Source organism: Canis lupus, chromosome 10 (assembly GCF_048164855.1).
Source record: "Canis lupus baileyi chromosome 10, mCanLup2.hap1, whole genome shotgun sequence".
Taxonomy (NCBI): Eukaryota; Metazoa; Chordata; class Mammalia; order Carnivora; family Canidae; genus Canis; species Canis lupus.
In genome coordinates this window covers 68,121,652-68,145,874 of record NC_132847.1, presented here as the reverse complement: position 1 = coordinate 68,145,874, position 24,223 = coordinate 68,121,652, and the positions used below count along the sequence as shown (strand labels likewise).

At 42.1% G+C, this 24,223-nt stretch overlaps 2 protein-coding genes across 4 annotated transcripts in view; one reads left to right on the top strand and one right to left on the bottom strand.

Annotated features, from left to right (window-relative positions):
* Positions 1–2,917, top strand: part of SHOC1 (shortage in chiasmata 1) — an 81,310-nt gene extending 78,393 nt beyond the window's left edge. For all 3 annotated transcript variants that reach the window (XM_072842345.1, XM_072842344.1, XM_072842346.1), the window contains one exon: positions 2,078–2,917. In XM_072842345.1, the coding sequence (XP_072698446.1) occupies positions 2,078–2,178 (101 nt within the window). In that variant the 3' untranslated portion in view covers positions 2,179–2,917. The remainder of the gene's footprint in view (positions 1–2,077) is intronic.
* A 5,441-nt stretch (positions 2,918–8,358) lies between these two features.
* On the bottom strand, positions 8,359–15,127 carry GNG10 (G protein subunit gamma 10). Its single transcript, XM_072842343.1, has 3 exons — positions 14,959–15,127; positions 10,259–10,390; positions 8,359–9,343 (listed from the first exon to the last, which is right to left on the bottom strand). Exons 1-2 carry the CDS (start codon positions 15,037–15,039, stop codon positions 10,265–10,267), a joined length of 207 nt encoding a protein of 68 aa, XP_072698444.1. The 5' UTR covers positions 15,040–15,127; the 3' UTR covers positions 8,359–9,343; positions 10,259–10,264.
* Between the last annotated feature and the right edge of the window lie 9,096 nt (positions 15,128–24,223).

Sequence of the window (24,223 nt, the reverse complement as noted above, 5' to 3'; positions counted from 1 at the left end):
TAAGCCCCATGTTGGGCACAGAGATTATTTTTTAAAAAGATATATATATATATATATATATATATATATATATATATACACACACACACACATACATACATATATATATATATATGTATGTATGTATGTTATACATAGATGTTTGAATAGAGAGTCAGCATTCCTAACACCCACATTATTCAAGGATCAACTGTATAAACCCCCCAGAACTCACAAAACTTGTATTTGTCCTGTTTAATTTAATAGTCACAATTTGTTTTGTTCATAATTTTAATGGGAAGTATTCTATCCCTAGTTTTGTAGGAACTTTTGTGAGGAATAAACACTGAAGGGATGCCTGGGTGGCTCAGCTGAGCATCTGCCTTTGGTTCAGGGTGTGATCTCAGGCTTCTGGGATTGAGTCCCACATCGGGCTTCCTGAATGAAGCCTCCTTCTCCCTCTGCCTGTGTCTCTGCCTCTCTCTGTGTGTCTCTCATGAATAAATAAATAAGATCTTTAAAAAAAAATAGATGCTGAATTTTACCCAAACTTTTTTTGCAACCTGTTGGGAAAATTAAACATGTTTTCTCCATTGACTCATTAATGTCAAGGTTATATTAACAGGTTTACTAATATTTAAATCATCCTTATCATTCTGTAATAATTGGCTTTTGAAGAGTGATTCTTTTAGTATGCTGTTGAATATGGTAACTAATATTTATTTATGATTTTGATATCTATTTTCATAATGCAATTAATCTATTGTATCCTTTATTTGTGCTTTGTCACATTTTGTCATGAAGTTTATCACAGCTTCATAAATGAACTGAATGAAAATTCCATTTTTTTCTCCAGCATGAACCAAATCAAGCATATGAATTGCTGTATGTTCTTGAGCAGAACATCCCAATATATAAGATAATCCTCCCATTTTCTCAATGAGAAGTTCTCAGAAATTATTTCTAATAAATTTTAATATTTAAGCTTTTGGGGATATAGATGGATTACTCAAATGTCTACTTACATTTAATCATTAACTTAGTTATAAATATTTTTTTAAATATTTAATTAATGTATTTATTTATGAGAGACACAGAGAAAGAGAGACAGAGCAGAGACACAGGCAGAGGGAGAAGGAAGCTCCATGCAGAGAGCTCAATGTGGGACTCAATCCCAGGACTCCAGGATCACGCCCTGGGGCAAAGGCAGGTGCCAAACCTGTCTCTGTGTCTCTGTCTCAGTCTGTGCCTCTCATTAATAAATATTTATAAATAAATAAATAAATAATTTTATTCAAATAGTTCACTTGAATCTTTGATACTAGATTCATTATCACTATGGAAATTTTCTACTTTTTTACTGTGGTTTCCCTGTAGCACTTTATTACCTTCAAATACATTGCTTAAGATACAAGAATTTTAAAATTCATATTAATGCAGCCCTAGACAGTTTATTCCAAAGATTATTGGCATAATCTCAAAATAATTTTCCATTTGTCTTATAGATGTGTATTTGTGATCTCTATGATGAAATTACCTACTGCACTGATTTTTAAATTTGTTTATAATGGCATCCAGCTTTTATAATTATGAGATTATATTCCCAGGAATAATTACTAAAACAATTTAAAATATTTTATCCTCCTTTTTTACTGATTTAATTAACCAACCTCTAAAAGAATTCAAATCTAGGACATTTCAGGCTAATGTGTCATAGATAATACAGTCATAGAAAGTGAGTCCATCCATTACCACCTATCAAATATCAGAGCTCAGGATAAATTCCACAACTTTACAGATAGGAGATAAGGAACAGGTTTAATGAGGGAAAACTTAAAGAGTCTTAAATTCAGGGAGATTTAATTATTTGTGCAAAGCATGAGCATGCAAATATGTGTAGATGACATTAATTAGTATTGGGCCATTAGGTACAGGTGCATTTATGCTAAAAATGTAATTATTATCGTCATCTCAGTTTGGAAATTTTAACGCTTTGTAGATAGATGAAGAAATAGGATGCACCAGAATAGCTGGAAAAAATAGCTACACTTTTTTATCATCAGGAATAAAATGGTTTTCCTTTTTCTCCTTTTGACAGATTTCATGTGCTCACAACTACCACAATTCAAAAAACGGCGGCTAGTGTATGAAAAAGTCCCTGGTAGAGCTGATGGACAAACTCGTCTGAGGTTTTTTTGAAAGAAAGGATAGTGTCCTGTGCCACATTTCTTTGTTTTTGATGAAAATCTAGTAACAAAATGATTTAGATTTGCTCATTCATTAAAGAAAATGCAGTTGTTAGATGTTCTCAGTGTTTTTATATTAAATTTTCAGAATCTACATTCTGTCCTATAGGTTGCATCTTTGTAAGTAAAATATTCAAATTGGCATAAATGTCATAAGATCCAAATATCTTCCAGATTCACCTGAACATTGTAAACCTTTTTTTAGAGCAGTTGATATGATATATACATTTAGAGCAATAGCAATATATATTGTCTAGTTGTCTTCTGAAGAGCTCACTGCTTCCCACCTTCCCTCCAGCAAGCCTTTTTAGAAATGAGCCTCCATCTCAGTCTGACCCTTTAAGTCAAGAAGTGAAGATCACCAGAGTCAACCCTCCATTACTAAGAAAGTTAAAATCTAGGCAAAGTTGGAGAACTTCCTGTTTAAAGTGTTCCCTCCAGGGGTGCACCTGACTGGCTCAGTCAGAGGACTGTGCAACTCTTGATCTTTGGAACATTATTAGCTGGAGCCCCACATTGGGTGTACAGACTACTTACATAAATAAACAAATAAATGCTTAAAAAAATAAAGTGTTGCCTTCCTAAATAAAAATTTAAAACAAGTCACTAAAAATATTTGCAACCTATGTAATAAAAAAAGATTTATATTCCAAATATACAAAGAATCCTACAAATTGATAGGAAAAAGATAACTTAATAGAAGAATGAACAAAATATATGAATAGATATTACACTGAAGAAACAAAAATAGCCAATAAACATTTATCTGTACCTTCATTACTTATCAGACAAATGCAAAGGAAAACAAATCACCTATCAGATGGGCAAAATTTTTAAAAATTAATTGTATTTAATGTCCGCATATTGGAGAAAGAACAGTTTCCTATACTCTTGGTACAACATTTTTAGAGGATAGTTTGTATATTTTTTTAATGGCTGATTGTAGGTTTCTATTACTATGGTATTTATATTCCATTGAGTACATTTTTTAAAAAGATGTAATAATTTTATTTTAAAATGTCATAATTTTTAATAAAGTTATATTCTTTGCAACTATTTGGTTATTAACAAAACTTTTATAATGTCATCTCTACAATGTAGGTAATGGGTTTTTGACATTATTATAGGTGGTACACCACCAAAAATGTTTAAAGATCACAAGCACACTCTTTTTCCTGGCTTCTGAAATTATCACCCTATTACTACCAAAATTGACCTCTTCCTTCTTAGATCCTAGAGACACTCAGATATCACCTTAATTGACATCTCTTCGGTGTTTGATACTGTTAATCGTGTCCTCCTTTTTGAAAAGGGCTCAACACCACCTCTTACCTTCCTCCTCCTACTGTCTTCTTGCTATTATACTTTTATTTATAGAATGTTTGGTTTTGCTTGATTATGTAGGGGGTGGAGACTTTTATATATATATATATTTTTTTAAGACTTTATTTATTCATAGAGATGCAGAGAGAGAGAGAGAGGCAGAGGCACAGGCAGAGGGAGAAGCAGGCTCCATGCAGAGAGCCTGACGTGGGACTCGATCCCACGACTCCAGGATCATGCCCTGGGTTGCAGGCGGCGCTAAACCGCTGAGCCACCGGGGCTGCCTGGGGGTGGAGACTTTAAAGAGAAACTATTTCTGGAAATCTAATTGCAATTTCTGTTCTAGTCTCTTAAAGTTGTGGCAGGCTTGCTTCTAAACTAAGGTAAGGCTAAGGCTTCTCAGCTTGCAGATCTCCTTTATCCTGCCTTTAATCAGCTTCCAGAGGAGAGGAGTTTCTTCATAGACCATAGACTGCAGCAAGCCTTGAGGCTAGGCTATCAACACTCATGGCCCTGCTTCCTCACCAAATGGAGTAGAAGTATCTGAGTCCTCTCAATGGCACCTGCTGTTTAAGGACACATTCTGCCTGAAACTGGAACAGTCTCTGTCAGAGGTATTGGGAAGCAAGTCTTATGTTAGGAGTCTGGGAACAGTGGATTATAGTAAGAGTATAGTAAGAGTTCTGCTTTAACAGAGCACTCCCATGGAGTCATTGTCTCATGAGGTTGGTTGATCCATAGAAGTCCGAAGGGCCTAGTTGGGCCCTTGTTAAAGGGGTCCAAAAGGGTGGATCTAGCCTCCAAGATCCTCTCCCAAACACCCCATCACAACCCAATCACAAGGAATTGTTTGAAACAGCCCCAACTTCTCAGGTTGCCTCTTGCAATGCAACCTTCCCCCCCTCCCCCCACTCCCCCCACCCCCCGAGAGCATTTCCCTGTGAAGTTTTTCATGTTCCAAAGAGTTACTTGTAGGGGCTCCTGGGTGATTAGTGTCTTCCTTCAGCTCATGATCCCAGAGCCCTGGAATTGAGTCCAGCATGGGGCACCCTGCTCAGTGGGGAGTCTGCTTCTCCTTCTTCTTTTGCCCCTCCCACCTGCTTGCGCTCTTGCTAGCCCTCTGTCAAATAAATGAAATCTTTTTTTTGTTTTTTTTAGATTTTATTTATTTATTCATGAGAGAGAGAGAGGCAGAGAGAGAAGCAGGCTCCATGCAGGGAGCCTGATGTGGGACTCGATCCCGGGACTTCTGGATCATGTCCTGGGCCGAAGGCAGGTGCTAAACTGCTGAGACACCCAGGGATCGCCCTCAAATAAATGAAATCTTAAACAAAAACAAACAAAAAAAGAGTTACTTGCCTTTAGATCCATTGTTGGTGATAGTGCTGCTCACTTTGAGGCCTTTTTAGAGATCTTACTCTAAGTTTCTAGGTCCAGCCCTAAGTTTGTAGGCCTCACCAGAACATCAGCAGTCTCTTCCAACTGTGGATCGACATAGATTCTCCTTCCCTTGCCACTGAGACTCAGGGCACAAATGGGAATCAACACCAGGAGTCCCACTCCTTGCCTCCGACACTAATAGCTTGGTTATGCTCCCCGACATAATAAGCCTGCCCTGAAACAAGGGATCCAATAATTTTAATAAATAGAGCAGCCTGGGTTAGAGGAGGTGGGGAATGCAAAGAGCAATCCAAAATGAGAACTGAAAAAGTACATTTTCCTGTCTTTTTATCTAGTTTATGATTTAATCATACAAGGTTGTTGGTTTTTTTTAAAGATTTTATTTATTCATGAGAGACACACAGAGAGAGAGAGAGAGAGAGAGGCAGAGGGAGATACAGGCAGAGGGAGAAACAGGCTCCATGCAGATAGCCAGATGTGGGACTGGATCCTGGGACTCCAGGATCACACCCTGGGCTGAAGGCAGCACTAAACCGCTGAACCACCCGGGCTGCCCATAATCATACAAGTTTTTAACAATACTTAAATAGAATTATTTAAATTAGATTTTATATAGTCCAGTATACACATCTTTTCTTTTTTGATTTCTGGATTTCCTGCCTTGCTTAGGAAGACCTTTTAATTTTTTTAACTTAGTTATACAACTGTTCCCCTAGTTTTTCTTCTAATGCTTTTGTATTACCTTTCTTCAACCCATGCTATTTTTTTTTTTTTTTTTTTTTTTTTACATAATTCAAGCCCAATTTACTTCCTTTCAAATGGATGGCCAGTAATGCCAGCACCGTTTGTTAGTAAACTGTATTTTCCTACTGAATAGGAAAAGTTAAGTCTATTTCTGAACTGTTATGATCCAATCATTTGTCTATTCCTAGATCACAATAATTTTGTTAATTTTTTTTTAAATCATAGTTTTGATTCAGCATCTTCAAAGTAAGGTGGTTTTTTTTTTTAAGATTTTATTTATTTATTTTAGAGAGAGTGCATGTGAAGGGCAGGGAGGGGCAGAAAGAGAGGGATAGGGAATCTCAAGGAGACTCTGTGCTGGGCATGGAGCCCATGGAGCTCGATCTTATGACCCTGAGATCAGCCTAAACTGAAACCGAGAGTCAGACATTAACTGACTAAGCCACCCAGGTGCCCCATATTCAAAGTAAGTTTTAATATCCAGTAAGGCATGTTTCACTCTTGCATGTTTTATACACACACACACAGAGTTTTAAAAACTATTTTTGGGGGGAGGGGCACCTAAACATATCTTAAGAATTTTTTAATTGTCACTAAAGTAAAAATGGCATATAATTTCCATTTCCATTTTTAATTAGCTCTTGCCAGCATTTTTCTACATACTTTGTATCCAGTGAGCCCCTCAAAATCTATTACAACTTTGAGTATTTCTTTTCATCAGTTTTCAAAGTGTACAATTATATAATCTATAAATAGACATTGCTTCTAAAATGTTTGCCCCCTTTCATTTTTTTTCATCTTACTGCATTAGTTAGCACCTCCAAAGCAATGCTGTATTGGGGCGCCTGGGTGGTGCAGTTGGCTAAACATCTGACTTGATTTCTGTTCAGGTCATGATCTCAGGGTCCTGGGATTGAGCACCTTGTCAGGTTCTGCACTCAGCAGGGAGTCTGCTTCTCTTTTTTTGTTTTTTTGTTTTTTTTTTTTTTGCTTCTCTCCTTCTTCCCCTCCCCCAGCTCACATTCAATATAAAATAAATAAATAAATAAATAAATAAATAAATAAATAAATAAATAAATAAATAAAATAAATCTTTTTTTAAAAAAAAGGAAGCAGGGATCCCTGGGTGGCACAGCGGTTTAGCGCCTGCCTTTGGCCCAGGGCGCGATCCTGGAGACCTGGGATCGAATCCCACGTCGGGCTCCCGGTGCATGGAGCCTGCTTCTCCCTCTGCCTATGTCTCTGCCTCTCTCTCTCTTTGTGACTATCATAAATAAATAAAAATTTAAAAAAAAAAGGAAGCAATGCTGAACAATAGTGATAAAAAGTATGCCTGTTTTGTTCCTAACATGCTGAATGCGTCCACATTTCACCACGTAGTATGAAATCTGTTGCTTTTGATAATTATCGTTCTCTTCCAATTTCACTTAGCCACTTAGTTCTTATTCAGAACGGTTCAATTTTGTCAATGACTTGGCATAGATTCTCTTTAAACCATCCATGTAATGAATTACACTGGCAGATTTCCTTTTATCAGACTAGCTTGGTCATGTTGTATGTTCTCTTGATATACTAGTGAATTTGTTTATATTTAGGACACATATCTATTTTAAGTGAGACATCTATAGTTTTGTGTACTGTCTTACCAAGTTTTTGCCAAAGAAGAAATTAGAATCAAGAAAAGATTTTTTATATACAAGTCTGTACATAATAATGTATACAACTTAATGAGTTTGAAGAATATTCCTCTGAAACCATTATAACAATCTATGCCATAAACTTATCCATCATGTTCAAAATCTTCCTTCCATCCTCTTATTATTCTCTGTGGTAAGAACACCTAACATAAAATCTACCTTCTTAGTAAATTTTTCAGTATATAATACAATATGCTAACCACGGCCACTATGCTGTGGAGTAGATCTCTAGGACTTGTATAAGTGAAAATGTGTTTTTTAATGGAGATTTTTAAAAATGCTTATTATGGTCAAAATGGAGAATGGAACATGTTTCAATGTTGACAGAAGGGATCCAATAGTTGAAGATAAAGGAGGAAGGAAAATTGATAGTGTAATTTCAGAGAAGATAAAAAAGATCCAGAGAACAAATAGCAGAAAAGAGACACCTGAATTCTGACTGAATGGAAGAGATTCAGATCCCTTAGACTTGGAAGTTTAGTGGCCAGAAGTTAAGGGAGTTTCCCTATGATGGCTTATTTTTTCTAAATAGTAACACTAATTATGCTAAAAGATATATTCATTTATTTATGGGTTTATACATAACTATTTCAAAGTGCAGATGTCACCAGAAATTGAGCTGTTTCTGCAAATTATATTTTTTTTTCAAAGTTCTACGAGGACTCATAAGCAAAAATTTCATTTCCCACTTCCAACACTCAATTTCACAAGGAAACAAAAATTCATGAAGCCTTACAACAAAATCAGATACAAAATGTTGCTCCCTAGAAAATGATGAATTGGAATGCTTGGGTGGCTCAGTGGTTGAGCGTCTGCCTTCGGCTCAGGGCATGATCCCGGGGTCCTGGGATTGAGTCCCACATCAGGCTCCCTGCAGGGAGCCTGTTTCTCCCTCTAAGTATTTCTCTGCCCCTCTCTGTGTGTCTCTCATGAATAAATAAATAAAATCTTTAAAAAAAAAAAGAAAATGATGAATCAAGCAGAAATTTTATTTCCAAGCTCATCCAAGATTATTACAAACACAAATAAAGTATCCTTTTAAAAGTATCCCAAATTAAATCAAAGGCACATTACCAAAGTAAAATACTTGTGACATTAAGAATTCAGTTAGGCCGTAGTATTTTCACATTATTTTGTTTTTAATCATTTGCAATGTTCCGAAGATAACATTTAAACATTTTTTAAAGACATGAAATGTAGGTTTCTGTGTGTGTGTTGTTGGTTTTTTTTAACAAAGTACATCCACAACTATAAAGTAGAGGAACTTAAGACAAAGACCAAATCTGCTTCATACACAAGATGGAGCAATCTAATACACAACATAACATGAATCTTTCCAAACAAGTTTGTTAAGAAATAGCTCCCATATTTAGTGTTACAAATAGTCCTCTCGTTTAGAAAAATCAAGACATAATTTAATTAATAAAGTCTGTTCTCCCCCAGTTTTATACTTGCTTGTCTTATTTAGAAACTGCAAATTCATGAGAAAAGAACAAGTTTTGTTATGGTATAAAAATCTTAGGAACAACAAATTACAAATAATTTTTTAACAAACAAAAATGTTTGCCTTCCCAAAATGTAAACATCCAGTAAATAAAACAAACATAATATTCCAGGTATAGAAACACCAGTAATTCACTTATGAAAGAGGTGTATTTGGTGGTAACATTTTTGTCTTAAATATAAAAGCATTTTACCAAAAGTCTGGCCATTATTATCTAAAGTCTTCCCCTCACTCCGTTTCCTTATCTGAGTAGAAACTCACCAATTTCTATAGAATTTTGGCTGAAATTCTGGGAAAGAAAAGGATCTGAAGGATCTGAAATAGGTAAGGAAAGGTCTGAAATATGTAAAAGTTGTTTGGCTGGAGAAAAGTGTTTTCTTGAGACTTGGAGGCAGTTAGTTATTCATCACTTTGCGCCTGAAAGCATTCCTCAGTGAGCTCCTTCCTTACTGCAAAGAGAATTAGGTAGATTTTCACATTAGTAAGATTTATACATAAAATTAGTCATCATTTCAGGTCACTTTAGTGTTCTCAAAGTAGAAAGTAACAATATAAAAAACATCCAAGCTACATCACTGAATGAGTACCCATTAAACTGCTTCATAAAAAGGAAAATGCTATGCCAGCGTAAGACTATTATTTTAATACCATAGATGTAGACATTTTCCATTAAAAGGTACAATACCTGACAGCATGATTACTTCCTTCTAATATGAATAATTTTCTTTTGCAAATCTATGAAAAAGATTCCAGTAATCTATGCCCTGATTTCTTCCCAGAAAAGGAAAAAAGTGAGAATGTGGATCAAACACATTAGGACTCATGAAATTTTTAATATACCGCTAAAAAGGTATTTTCATTTCAGTAATCAATTTTTAAACCTCTTTTAATTATCCACGTTATCCCCTAATAGCTACATTTCTTCATCTATTAAAACAGATATAGTCTGAAAGCCTCCAAGAAAAGAAATCACAGCTGGTGGTAGGAACAACTGTCCTCTGGAGAGTCCGTAGTCCCAAGAACAGCAAGCGTGCTGATAGCGCCAAGCAGCAGATCACAACTCTGGGATGGTGTTAGGACAGAAGACGGTGGGATTAAGGTCATGAAATAACTATTAGCCAACTCATTTAAAGAGCTCAAGTACATAAGGATATTAACATCTTATGAGTTAGTGCCCAAGAGGATTGAGATTCTCTCAATGAGATGTATTCCACAGGCATGCGTTCTGCTGTTTCTTCAGATACATTTTGCTGTTTCTTAATTTCCCGAACAATAGTAGATATTCAAAACCCAGTTGCCCAACCCCTTGGGAAGACCTGTGATAATGGCATGGCCCCAGTTTAGCATGGTGTATCATTACTCACCCGCCTTTAGAATAAAGCACAGGATCTGGGCTCCCGGAAGGGGTTGCTTCCAGCTGGAACACCTACCAGCAGGGCATCCTTGCAGGCATTCTGCATGCAGTACTGTTGAAGCTCTGCAGCTGCCTGCGAGACCTGAAACAAAGGGACAACAGCTTGACCTGCTGCGCACAGCCAGAGCCACCCAGCAGCCATCTGATACTCTGAAAAATGATGCTACAGCCTGATAAAGGTCCCACATCTTGTGATTGCCAAAAGTCTCTTTTTTGCTGAAAGTTCTAATAACTGAAGTCAAAGAAAAAATGTTACAATTTCCATGATTCAGGGTATATTTTTATTTAGTTGCTTCTTAAATAAAGGAAAAATAAAGCTGTATCTTTGATCCATTTAGAATCCTGGTCTTGAGACTGAATTGCTAAAGAAATAGCACATTCTAGTGCTTCCTTTACACATTTTCACTTAAAAAGTGTGCATTGATACAGTCAGGTTTGCCATGTGAACAAACTGTTTTAATGTTTACGAGGCTGGAGCCTTACCAATCTGCCCAAAACAAGCGACAAGTTTTCTCTACCAAGCTTTTAAGGCAGGATATCTTATTGGTTAAGAGTGCAGCTTCTGGAACCAGGATGCCTAGACTCAGGTTCAGCTCCATCATTACCTGTATGATCTTGGGTAAAGTTAGCTTAATTTCTCAGTTTTTGTTTTCTCATCTGTGAAACGTATTTTGCAATAGTACCTGACTCGGTGAGTTGATGAGACAATCAAATGAGTTACATGCATGTAAAACACTTGGAATAGTGCTGACATAACAGCAATACATCTGTGGCAGACTGCAGAAACAGTCACAATATTTTGCAGCTCCTCTCACCAAGAAGTAGAGTCTTTACCCACCCCTTGAATCTGGGTTGGCCTTGTGACTTGCTTTGACCAGGAAAATGTGGCAGAAATAATGGGCAAGTTCTAAGGCCCAGGCCTCAAGAGCCTTTGCAGCTGCCTCTCTTGCTGTGGTTAGAACTGTAAGACCACCACCCAATGAGCCCAGGCTAGCCTACTGGAGGTCTTGTGGAGAAGAATCAGTGATCCAGCTCCCACTACCTGCCTACTAACCTCCAGACGTGTAAGTGAAGCCATCCTAGATCATTCAGCTACCAACCCACCCTCCATCTGACTGCAGATGCATGGAAGAGCCCAGCAAAGATCAGGAGAACTGATCAAACAGGCGAGCTCAGCTCAAATTGTTGACCTAAGAATTGCAAGTTAGCAAATGCTGCTTTAAATCACAAAGTTCTGGAAAAGTTTAGTAGGCAGCGCTGATAAATATTATTCTACCTTTCTTCTTAGCCTCCATTTGATGCCTTTTTATATACATCGAGGCTTTCCTCACATTCCATTTTATGTGCACTGAGAAGGTGTTTTGTATAAAATCTCACTCCTATTGTACAAAAATGGTTCCAATTGCTGTTCAAGTATTACTACTAGTTTGTGTTACTTTTCCAAGCTTCTAAATAACTGCAAAGTGAACTCGTTATGTTTACCACCTAGTTTCTAGAATGCTTTAGGGATTTTGGTTTCATTCATTCATTTATTCATTCATGTAAGAACAGTATTTATTATATAAATATAAAAACATAATATTATCAAGCTAATGGTTAAGCTTTCTTTTCCCTCAAAAGTAGTTCTGACATTTTCATATTAATTATAATTGGAATTACTGGTTATATTCAACAGTAATTCACAAGGAATTTTAGAACCAACTATACTAATGCTTACTATTTCTCCATCAGAGGAACAGATGAATTCCACACATGATGGATAGAAGGAGACTATCTTCTAGGGCCCCTGGAAAAATGGGACTAACTAGACCCTACCCTAAAGAACATGGTCAAAAAGTTAAGCTGGGGCAGCCCCGGTGGCGCAGCGGTTTAGCGCCGCCTGCAGCCTGGGGTGTGATCCTGGAGATCCAGGATCGAGTCCCACATCGGGCTCCTTGCATGGAGCCTGCTTCTCCCTCTGCCTGTCTCTCTCTTTCTGTCTCTGTGTGTGTGTGTGTGTGTGTGTGTGTGTGTGTGTCTCATGAATAAATAAATAAAATCTTAAAAAAAAAAAAACTTAAAAAAAAAAGCTGAATGGATATGCTGAGAAAATAAGAGAAGAATAAAAGTGGTCAGCATTTCTCTAGCACTTTTACAGGAAAAAGACTTTGGGGGCCAGGGGTGGAGTAGTGTACAAGCCCAAACACATAGAACATTTGCCATTGCCTTGGTTTGAGTCCATGCTCACCCAGCAACTTCGCAGAGACTTCTCCAAAACAGAGAAGGGGCCCTTGGAAGGATATCAAGCACTACAATCCCTGGGAAGGGATGCTCTTCACTAAATGCTAGGAAACCAGTGTCCTGGCGTATTTACTGGTCAGCAAGTCTGCTGAGAGCATCCATTCATCACTGAGCCCCAAAATGAGGCAAACTAGACCCTGAAAAGTCGTGACACCCTAAGGTGCTGCCTGAGAGAAGCCTACCAAACACTTGAAACCATACTACGGTTAGAACAAGGTATTATCTGTGTGACCTTGGGCAGTTTACTTGAATTCTCTGGGTCTGTCGCATCACCCATAATTTATTCTTAAATGTAGAAACTATCTTGCCTAGCTACTCCACAGGGTAGGCAGGCATCTGGCCCACAGCTCTCCTTTCCCCCTCAGATGCCAACATCATCCCAAACAGTTTCAACAACCCTAGTTTCAGTTCCCTGACCTCTTTCCTCCAATAGCTTTCTCCATTGCAACAGTTACAGCCAACACCTGTAACTGCTCCACATCTGAAATTTTTCGCTTCAACTTCCTACTTTCTGATCACAATCTCTCCCACCCATTCCGAACGCTGCTTCTTATCACACTATGTCCGTTCTTTGACCTCTGGGAGAACACCTCCTCCCCTTTTGCCGCGTCTTATCACCAGGAGGCTGATGCAGTTCCTTCTCTATCCAGCCAGTGTTTTAGCCCTTCTGGCTAACCCCTCAATTGCCTTGCCCTTTGCCCCCTCCTTCCATCTTTCTCCTGTATTTCCTCTGCTCACCCACTACTTGGATCAACCACCATTCACCTTGGACACTCAGATTTCTGGGTGGCCAAATGCTACTGGAGAAGAAAAAAAAAATCCACAAGTAGGACAATCAGTCTCCAATCTCAAAGTAGCTGGGTCTTCCGAGTCACAGGTGTCTATGGATTAGGGGCTCCTCTCCCATTCCCAACAGCACTGTCCTCCACCCTCACTCTTGGGACTTTCCTCTGCCCTAGAAGAAAACCTGGCCTTCTGGGACACCCGGGTGGCTCAGTGGTTGAGCATCTGGCTTTGGCTAAGGGTGTGATCCTGGAGTCCAGGGATGGAGTCCTGCATCTGGCTCCCTGCATGGAGCCTGCTTCTTCCTCTGCCTGTCTCTGCCTCCCTCTCTCTCTCATGAATAAATAAATAAAATCTTAAAAAATAAATAAATAAAAAGAAAACTTGGCCTTCTTTGTCACAAAGAAAACTGTCGTCATACAAGTCCTTAAGTCCATACGTCCCGAAACACCTATCTTCACACACCTTCTGCTCTCCTTTCTTCCTATCTCAGAAGGTGCCCCTCCAATCCCACGTCCCCATGCAGTGTCTCCTCTACCTTCAATTCTCCTCTATTTGTTCCCCCTCAACCTAAAACTAGTTTGTTCCTTTCCCTCAACCTCGAAATAAGGCTTTTCGCTTTCTAAAAAAAAAATAAAAATAAAATTAAATTAAAAAATAAAAATAAATAAAAAAGCCTACGTACCCTATCACAGCCCAGATTCTGCTCCTACTTCCACATACCTTACTGGAACCCCTTCTGCGTCCCACGGACGCTCCCTCCCTTGTCTTACGATCCTCACTGAGGGTGAAGTTACTTTACTTACCGGTGGCCTTCGCCACCGTCATCGCCGTAGTCTCAGCACCTAGACGGGCGCCAACGGCGGGAGAAGGCGCCGTGGAGGCCCTGGAACACCACGAACATCCGTCTACACAGAACGCTACCCTAGCTGCTCAACACACTACACAACACGCTTTTCAGTCAAGCGACTGCACGTCGGACACTGACTAAGCCCCACGTAACGAAAGCCGCTCCTCCCCCGCCTTCGCCCGCTTCTCCTCGCCTCAGCCATCTTTCGGTTGCTCCCGGCGGCCACACTCTGGTCCTTTCGTCAACACTTTTCCCTCCCACTGACCCCCTCAGCCTTGTTCCCTGAGCCTGCAGCCGCGCGGCCAGACACCGGGTGTGGCGGCGGGGCCCGCGTCCCCCACGTCCCCCACACCGCGCTCCCTCCTCGCCCTGCGCCCCGTCTCCGTCCCGCTCGCGCCCCCGACCCTTCGCCAAGGCGAGTGCTCGTCGCCGCCGCGCGCCCCCAGCGCATCCTCAGCGCATCCTCAGCGGCCCCGCGGCCCCGGTCTGCGCGTGCGCCCCGCCCCGCCCCCACCCCGGCCCGGACACGCCCCCAGGCGCTCGGCCCGGGCCGCGCTCCGGGGGTCTCGCCCTCCCCCGCCCCGCCGGGCCCGGCCTCCTCCACACGGGCCCGCGTCCCCGCCGAGGCCGGCCGGCGAGCGCCGCCCACCGAGAGACCCAGCGGCGGCGCGGGGCAGCCGGCCTCGCCTCCCACGTCTCACCGCGCCCCGAGGACCGGGCGCCGCCGGCCGCCTCACCTTGATCCTCTCCACGCCGGCCTCCAGCTTGAGCTGCTCCACCAGGCGCTGCAGGGCGTTCACGCTGGCGCCGGAAGACATGGCGGCGGCGCAGGGCTCCGAGGGCGGCGGAGCGACGTGCGGGAGCCGCGAGGCCGGGAGCCGGAGCGCCGCCCCGGGGGCGGGGAGGCCTCTGCGCCCGCCTCTGCGCCCGCCCCGCCCCCAATCCCGCCCCGCCCCCACCGCGGCCGCCCCTCGCGCCACCCGAGCCGCAGGTGAGCCACCGCGCGGGGCCCCGAGTGGCCGGGCCCGGAAGTGTCTGCTCCCCGAGCGCGGAGATGCCCGCCCCTGCGCCTGGACGCGGGCCGCGCGTCTCCTCAGCGCCGCGGGGCTTGAGGAGGAGCGGGCGCCACCTGCGGGGCCGGGGCTCCGGGGCTCCGGGGCTCCGGGGCTCCGGGGCCGGGCGGGCGGAGACGCCCTCCTGAGGGATCCGAACCGTGACGCCGTGTGGCCCGAGCCGGGGGCGAAGGCGTCGCCGTGAGCTCCTGAGGGCTCGGGTGCCTCGCCAGGGTCTGGGGAGAGGAAGGACGGACGGCAGGAGCCCCGGGAATCCGTGGCGGGGCTGTGAGTCCCCTGTTGCTGCTTCCTGGGGTCGCCAGGTGAGTCGGCAGGTAAGGTAAGCAGGGCCCAAGGCGCAGGCAAGAGAAGAAACTTCCATTCAGCCTCCCCCGCCCCCTCCCACCTCACCGTTTAACTCTAACCATTGTTTCTGTGATGCTGCATTCTTTTTTTTTTTTTTTTTAAAGATTTATTTGGGGGCGTCTGGGTGGCCCAGCGGTTGAGCGTCTGTCTGCATTTGGCTCAGGTCCTGACCCCGGGTCCCGGGATCGAGTCCCCGCATCGGGCTCCCCGCATGGAGCCTGTGTCTCTACGTCTTTCTGTGTCTTTCATGAATAAATAAATAAAAGTTATTAAAAAAAAAAAAGATTGTATTTATTTTACTGTAGAAAGAGGCAGAGCAGGGTGAGGGGCAAAGGGGAGATTCTCTTCCCTGGGACAGAGGTTGGATCCCGGATCCCTGAGATCATGACCTCAGTGGAAACCAAGTATCTGAGCCTCAACCGACTGAGCCACACAGGCGCCCCTGCATTATTTGTTTTAATTGGGTGCATTCGTTTTACAAAGCTGGCATCATTATTACTGTATGTAAAATGTATGTTTTGTGTTAATTTTTTTCACTTATGTATCATAAATATTGCCTTTAGTATTGGTCACCATTGTAGGTAGTAGATCCTTGAGCAACACAGGTTTGAACTGTGTGGGTCCACTTATGTGGGTTGTTTTTTTTTTTTTTTCAGTACAGTACTGAAAATATTTTCTCTTATGATTTTCTTTTCTTTTTTTTTAAGATTGATTGATTTGAGAGAGAGAGTGGAGGGGCAGAGGGAGAAGGCGAAGGAGAGAAGCAGACTCCCTATGGAACATGGAGTCCCCGCATCTCCGGGCTGGACTCCGGGCTGGATCCCAGCACCCTGAGATCATGATGAGAGCCAAAACCAAGAATCAGTAGCTCAACTGACTGAGCTACTGAGGAGCCCCTTCCTTTTGATATTCTTAATATTTTCTATTCTCTAGCTTTATTGGAAGAATACAGTAGATATTACATACAGCATACAAGATAAGTGTCAGTCAACTGTTATTGGTAATGCTTCCAGCCAACGGTAGACTATTAGTAGTTAAGTTTTGAGGGAGTCAGTATGTGGATTTTTTACTGCATGAGGTCAGTGTCCCTAACCCCCATGTTGTTCAAGGGTCAACTGTATTTGTCAGAACTCGTTTTGAGTAATGCAAAAAGGTAACATATTGGCTTATATAACTGAAAAGCCCAGGAACTTTAGAGTAATGGATTTCATTGCCCAAATAATAGCTTCAGGGCTCTCTTTTGGCTCTGCTTTTTCTAGGTTGACCTCATTTTCTTCAGTGGTAAATAGACTCTAAGAGGTGCTATGAAAGAATGTTCATTCCATGCTTTCACTGTCCCAGCCTAGTATTTCTTTCCTTTCTCATTGTCCCAACAAAAACTCCCATACTGGATCTCACCAACCTTATTCAGTCCTGTGCCCACCTTGAACCCATCATTATTTGAAAGCAAGCGGTATATAGAGTATGTAGAATTGGAATGTCCAGGTTAGGTGTGCCTGGACAGCAGGAGAAGGGATGCAACACCAGCTTCCCCTTTTTGGGACTGAGGCACTCATTCCCCCGGCTGATGGGAGTAGCCACAACTGATGTCTCAACTAAGTCCCTCTCTGGGAACTGCCCTTAGCTGATAGCCATCCCTCCCAGTGTCAGCACCTATCCAGATTGATGTGGGATATGTAAGACCTGAACCCCAAACCCTTTGCCTCAGGTTGGAACAACACTGAAAGATGGTCCCAGCTCCACAGTTCTTTGCTGGGATCATCTGAGGCCTTTATGGCAGCTATTTCACAGTTCAGGTCCTTCTGCACAATCCACACTCCCTAGACTCTCCCACAGGTGTTGATTTTGACACTCCCCAGTAAACTTTCTGCATGAAAATCTCTATCTTACAGTCTTTATCTCTGAGGAACCAAGCTAAGACATGCAAACTACATGGACTGAGGAGGGTAGGGGAAGAGTGGTTCCCCAAAGGGAAACCGGGGTGCTGAAACCAGAAGGGGGCCAGGAGCAGTCAGAAAAGATATACCCTACATCTGTTACTTTTAATGACTGCATGATACTCCATTGTACAACCGGATCATAATCTACCTGCTGCCCTCTTACTTAACACTAGGAGGATCACCTTAACATACAGCTTTGTGCATGTCTGAGCTTGGGGCGGGGGTGGGTGGGTGGGTGCATGCATGCATTCCTAAAAGTGGAATTGATGCACTAAAAAGATAAAATTTCTTGAACTTTTCCCTACTTTATCCTCCAGAAGGTGGTAGCAATTGCTAGTCCTACCAAAAGACTACTTATTTCTCTGCACCCTCACCATTCTAGATTGGGTTCTTTATCAACCTAATAGATGAAATATCGCATCTCAGATCTTTTAAGTATCTTGACACTGAACATTTCCTTTTTATTTTGTGAGCTATGTGTTCAGTCTTTGGTGTGTTAAAGTTTTTCTTATGACAAGAGCAGATTTGCAAATGTTAAAGCCCTCACTAGTAACAAGTTCCCTCACCACAAAGAACTTCAATCATATCCTAGTCAAAGGATGAAAATACATGTTGGAAACATTACTAGATTGCTGAGAAGACAGAATAGAATGGTCACATGTCAAAAAGGCGTGGCAGAGAACTCCAAGCAACGGTACAGACTGGAAGGGCTGTGGAAAGCTCCTCAAAAATGGCAGATCTGAGATTTTGAAAATATGAGTCCTGCACATGGCACAGAGGAAGGGCGAAAGCATTCCAACGAGGAGAGAGCAGGCCATGCACACAGGAGTGGATGGATGGATGAATGGATGGATGGAGAAGGCTCTAGTGAGCAATAAAGATACAAAGTTGTTAAGACTCAAAAAGTTACAGAAAACCTCAAAAGAAAAGGAAAAGTTTGTGGCAAGTAATGGCGTAGCCACATGGTAACACATTTTAGGAATATTAATCTGGGATGAGGATACGAAACGAACTGAAAGTGAGGAAACAAAATGACTTCAGTGATAGCTTTTTGTCTTCTTGGTGGAGAGGGTGGCTGAATGAGGCCCTAGATTGGACTGTGAAAATGGGATGGAGAACAAATCCAAAGGACTAAGTCAGGCATACTCCATGGTGGTTATAAAATGTAAAGGAAGGGATGCCTGTGTGGCTCAGCAGTTGAACGTCTGCCTTGGGCTCACGGTATGATCCCAGAGTCCCGGGATCGAGTCCCACGTTGGGCTCCTTGCGTGGAGTCTGCTTCTCCTTCTGCCTGTGTCTCTGCCTCTCTCACTCACTCTGTCTCTGATGAATAAATAAATAAAATCTTAAAATAAATAAAATGTAAAGGAAGGGGGTGGGGGGTGGGACAAAAGGATCTGAGCAGAGACCTGGCTAGAACTGGTACCTGTAACAGATGTTAGGAAACAGGCCTAGGTTTGAAGGGAGGAGTAAAGGACAAAGATGAGTTTGGCTTAGGAGAAACCAGGTCTTCAGCTATAATGCTATGTGCCTCTAAGCTGTTGGAGATGTTAAGTGGCAAGATGTTGATATGGGAGACCTCTGCTCAGCACAATGGTAGCTGAAACGGAGATTATCTCTAATTAGAAGAGGCCACTTTGGGGCTCTGAGGAGACACATAATGTACTTGTGTGTCGGCCATAAGTAGCAGAAAATGCTTGGAGGTGTCTCCCATCTCCTCTTTCATGCTGTATACACCCACCACTTCTGCCCACCTCTGTATAACTGATTGTGCTACTCTTGGAGAGGAGTCATCTGGCTTGGAAAGAAACAGCAAGGTTCTGCATAGAGCCTTCCACAGTGATCCATGGACAAGCAAGCCTGGTGCCACTGACCATCTGTGTTTTGCTTTATACTTTACCAAAATGTCTTCTCATCAAGTTTTTGCATCATGGAACTTCAGAGTGAGGAGACCTTTATATAATGTAGTCCATCCCAGTTTTAGAGATGAGGAAACTAATAGCTACTGAGGAAAGTGACTTACAGAGTACCTCACAAAGTAGGAGTAGGGAAAAGAACTTTCATTTTAGCTTCCAAGAGATGTCACTGCTCATCTTGAGTACAGTCTGTTCCCACAGATGTAGTTATTTCTAGAGCTCTAAAAGTAGGTGAGGCCCATGGACAAAGAATCCTTTCCTCCTTACCTCAGCTAAAAGGTACAGATTACCAATATATTATCTTAGAAATTTGTTACATTTTTTCATGGTTAAAATAAGAACTTATAATACAGATCCAAACCACAATGAGATACCACCTGACACCTGTCAGAATGGCTAAAATTAACAACTCTGGAAACAACAGATGTTGGTGAGGATACAGAGAAAGAGGGACTCTCTTACACTGCTGGTGGGAGTGCAAACTGATGCACTCTGGAATTGCTTATTGTTTAGCAAATTTGATTTCATTATTAGGTTCTAGATTTGGCCTTAACCCATACTTAAATGTGAAGAGTATCATGTTTTTCAAATAAGATTAATCATGTTTCATCCATACACTCGTGTGTGTCAGTACCAATATTTATCTCCCTCATTGGCCTTTTTTTTAGGGGGTGGGGGGTCCTCTCTGTATCTCTTGGATCTGAATGCCTGTTTCCTTCCCCAGATGAGGGAAGTTTTCCGCTATGATTTGTTCAAATATACTTCGTGGTCCTCTCTCAGCCTCTTCTGGAATCCCAATTAGACATATATTCTTCCTTCTCAAGCTATTATTTATTTCCCTAAACATTTCCTTGTGGGCTTTTTTCTTTTTTTCCTCAGCTTCCTTCCTTTCCACCAACTTGTCTTCTATGTCACTCACTCTCTCTTCCACCTCATTAACCCTAGCAGTTAGAGCATCCAGTTTGGATTGCATCTCAGTTAAAGTATTTTTAATTTTGGCCTGATTAGATCTCAATTCTGCAGTAACAGAGCCTCTAGAGTCCTCTATACTTTCTTCCAGAGCCACTAGGAACTTTATAATTGTATTTCTGAGTTGAATTTCTGACATCGTGTTTAAATCCACATTCAGTAATTCTGGCAGTGTATTGCTTCCGGTTCTTTCTTTTGTGGTGAATTCTTCCTTCTAGTCATTTTGTCCGTGCACAGTGGCTGTATGAGTGAGCTGAGTCAAAAATATCAACCACGACCTAAGTAAAATACACCATAGATGATTCTGAAGAGATCGGAGACTAGAAAATAAAAGAAAAAGAACAGAACAAAAGAAAACAAAAGGACCACTAAAGTGAAAAACAAATTTTAAAACAAAATAGTAAAAATAAAAAACCAAAAACAAGAAGAAAGAAAAAGGAGGGGGATCCTGATAGTGTGGAAGTGGTGGTGGAGAGAGAATATAGTCTCCCTGATAGAGGGGGATCCTCTCAGTTCTGAGTATATTTTGTTCTGTATGTTAGAAGATGCTCAATCCCAGATTTATATAAACCAGCAATACTTATATAAAGACCCAACATCAACCACAAAAAAACATAAACAAGATAAAAGGGGGGCAGAATGGGAGGGAAGAGAGAATATAGTCTCACAGAATGAACCAACCTTCGTGTGTTAGAAGGTACTTTCACCGTTGTAAAACAAGATGAGACAAAAAACAAAAACCCATATTTCATGTATCTACCAAAGTTAAATTGAGTACATTGAAGGAAATCCAGAAGTGAAAAATATATCTAAGACATGTAATTGCAGAAATATGAAAGTCAAAAAGGAAAAAGTTTAAAAATGAGTTGGTAAAAGTGTAGTTAAGGCGGGAAAAAAGAAAACATTGGAAATTTTTATATAAAAACAAGTCATAATGAAAAAAAGAAAGAAATGAAAAAAAAAAAAAAAGGCCTCTAGCTCTACATATTTTCCCTCAATCCTGGAGCTTTCCAGTGCTGCTTGTTCAGTAAACTTGCTTTTCCCCTGTTCTTCCAGCAGTTGGGGTGGGGGGGGGCCTGCTGCACTGATTCTCAGGTGTCTGTACCTGGGCGGAGATGCCGCGCCCCTTGCCAGGTGCGGGGCTCAGCTCGAGCTGTTGATCGGGTGAGGCCTTTGCTCCCTAGTGGCCCCACCTCTGCCAGGTCCAAGATGAAAAGAAGAGGGGAAAAAAATGGTCAGATTTCCAGCTCTGGAGTCGGGCTCCCGAGAGGGAGTAGTCTCCCAGTCCGCAGGCCCGGATGCCCCTGGGGGTGGGCTGGGGTGCGCTGATCCGCACAGCCCGGGGCTCCCCGCCGTGTGCCTCCCCGCCTGTGCCCGCCGCAGGGGGAGCGGAGGACAGCCAGTTTTGTCCGTCTCAGTGTCCCCGGATGGGGGCCCTGCACCGCTGGGCCTGCGCTCCCGGGGACCCCCTCTCCCGGAGGGAACGGAGGGAACGGAGGGCGGCCGCCTGCACCTGTCGCCCGGCCCTGGGCGCTGGCTTCTCCCAGATGCCCCGAGGGCGGCGGCGCTCCCGCCCTTCACCGAGGCGGGAGGCGGGAGGCGGGAGGCGGGACTGCGGTTTGCCGCGAGCCTTCTCCGGGGCGCTGCTCCTCTCCCAGTGTCTGCGGGAACCTTGAGGCTCCTCGGCCCCTCCTGTGGTTCTGCCCGATTTCCCTGCCAAGCGCTTCCCGTCAGGGAACACTCCGGCTTGGATTTTTAAGGTTCCCGCTTGTCCAGGGCCCGGCTTTCCTGCCCGGGAGGCTTTCCTGGCTCCGCTTTCGCCCGGCTGGTGGCAGTTCCCCTCCCCCACTTGTTTTCTCCACCTTCCTACCTGGTTAGAAGCGAACGCTTCTCTCTCGGTAACATTCCAGCTGTTCTCTCTTTACATCTCAGGTCAAATTCGTAGGTGTCCATGATGTTCTGAAAGTTATCTGGGTCAGTTTGTGGGACCGGAGGAGTCGAGGACCCCTACTCTTCCGCCATCTTCCTACCGTTCTATTTATCTCCCTCAAATGCACAATTAGAACTCAACAGAGGTCATGTCTGACTTAATGTCTTAAAGTAGCTACTTATATTTAAGTAACTTATATTTATAACGCCTAATAAAAGCCATTTCTCTTTACTGTCCACAAAACTTTCAGTTTGGGGCCAGCAGACTGATTCATAATACTAGCTGAATGTTAGCTTAGCTTAGCAATGGCCTTCACTCAAAGTATCTCCAAGGTTTGGCGTCAAAGTTTATTGCCCTGGTCAAAGTCCACAAAAACAAACAAACAAACAAACCCTCAAAGAAAACGAACTAGGATTTTCTAAACAAATTCAATAGTACTAAAATATTTAATTCTCTAATCTCAACTATTTTTTCACCTAACATTTAAATCCTGTCTACTAATTGTAGTTTTAAAGATTATCCGCATGGTTCCTACCTAATAGACGTGCTATGAAACACCAACCTGATTTGTAGAACTTGGAGAATTTGTAAAGAAATAAGACTGAGGAAAGGGTTAGTAGTGGAATCTGTTCTGAAGACATTTGACATGAATATGATCCTAAGAGTAATTTTAGCACATAATTATATGGAGTGATGATAGCAATGAACAGCTATGCACCATAAACCATAAACCATTTAGATGTCAAGCAAAAGGAAATGGTGATAGGATAGCCTTTTAAAAAAAAGCACAAGAAAAAATGTCTAACTAGTGAGGTTGTCGGATCCTCTGGCCAAGATTCTTCTCCAGATGGTTCTAAAATTGAGAAACTTTTGGGTTTTTTGGTGGGGGATGGGCAGAGTATGGAGACAATAAAGATTACACTTGTAACAACTAATTGCTCTTCCTTCATTCTAGGATTTTGAAGCATATTTTGTTGAGGGAAGGAAAGAGAAGAATCATAGTCATTCAGTTAAGGAGAGTCCATTTATCTTGACCCATGCAATGACCCTGATTCTAAAAGAATGACCAAACATTTACCAAGTGAGCAGGCTGCTGGGGGTGATTCCAGAAATGAGGTTTCTATACAGCCAGGAAAATATACAACAATCTAGCAGATATGCAAAATAATATCCAACTTTACTTTTACTTTGTTTTTATCAGCCAATCTTCATGAATGCTAACATACCCCAGTCCTTTTATTATTCCATATTACTAGATTAAAAAAAAACCTAGAATACCAAAAGTTTGAAATTTTAACAGATGGGCAAGTGCCTTAGAAAAGTGTAACTAGGGATCCCTGGGTGGCGCAGCAGTTTGGCGCCTGCCTTTGGCCCAGGGCGCGATCCTGGAGACCCCGGATCGAATCCCACGTCGGGCTCCCGGTGCATCGAGCCTGCTTCTCCCTCTGCCTGTGTCTCTGCCTCTCTCTCTCTCTCTCTGTGACTATCCTAAATAAATAAATAAAATATTTAAAAAATATTTAAAAAAAAAAAAGAAAAAAAAAGAAAAATATAACTATTTCAGAATTTTAGAACAGCAGAGGGGTCCTACTGATAATCTAGTTAAAGTCCTTCCCCAGTTTTCTATCTAATGAGGCAACTGAGGCCTTCACTCACAGACTAAATGACTCACAAGGACAAAACTTTCCTCAAGCCTCTTTGTATATATCACATATTTGGGCTGAGCTCCTGAAAGAACTCATTTGTTTTAGCTAGAAAAAGACTCTGCATATCTATTATCTACACTAATCTTTTAAAAGTGTGTAATACAAAAACAATTATGTTAATCC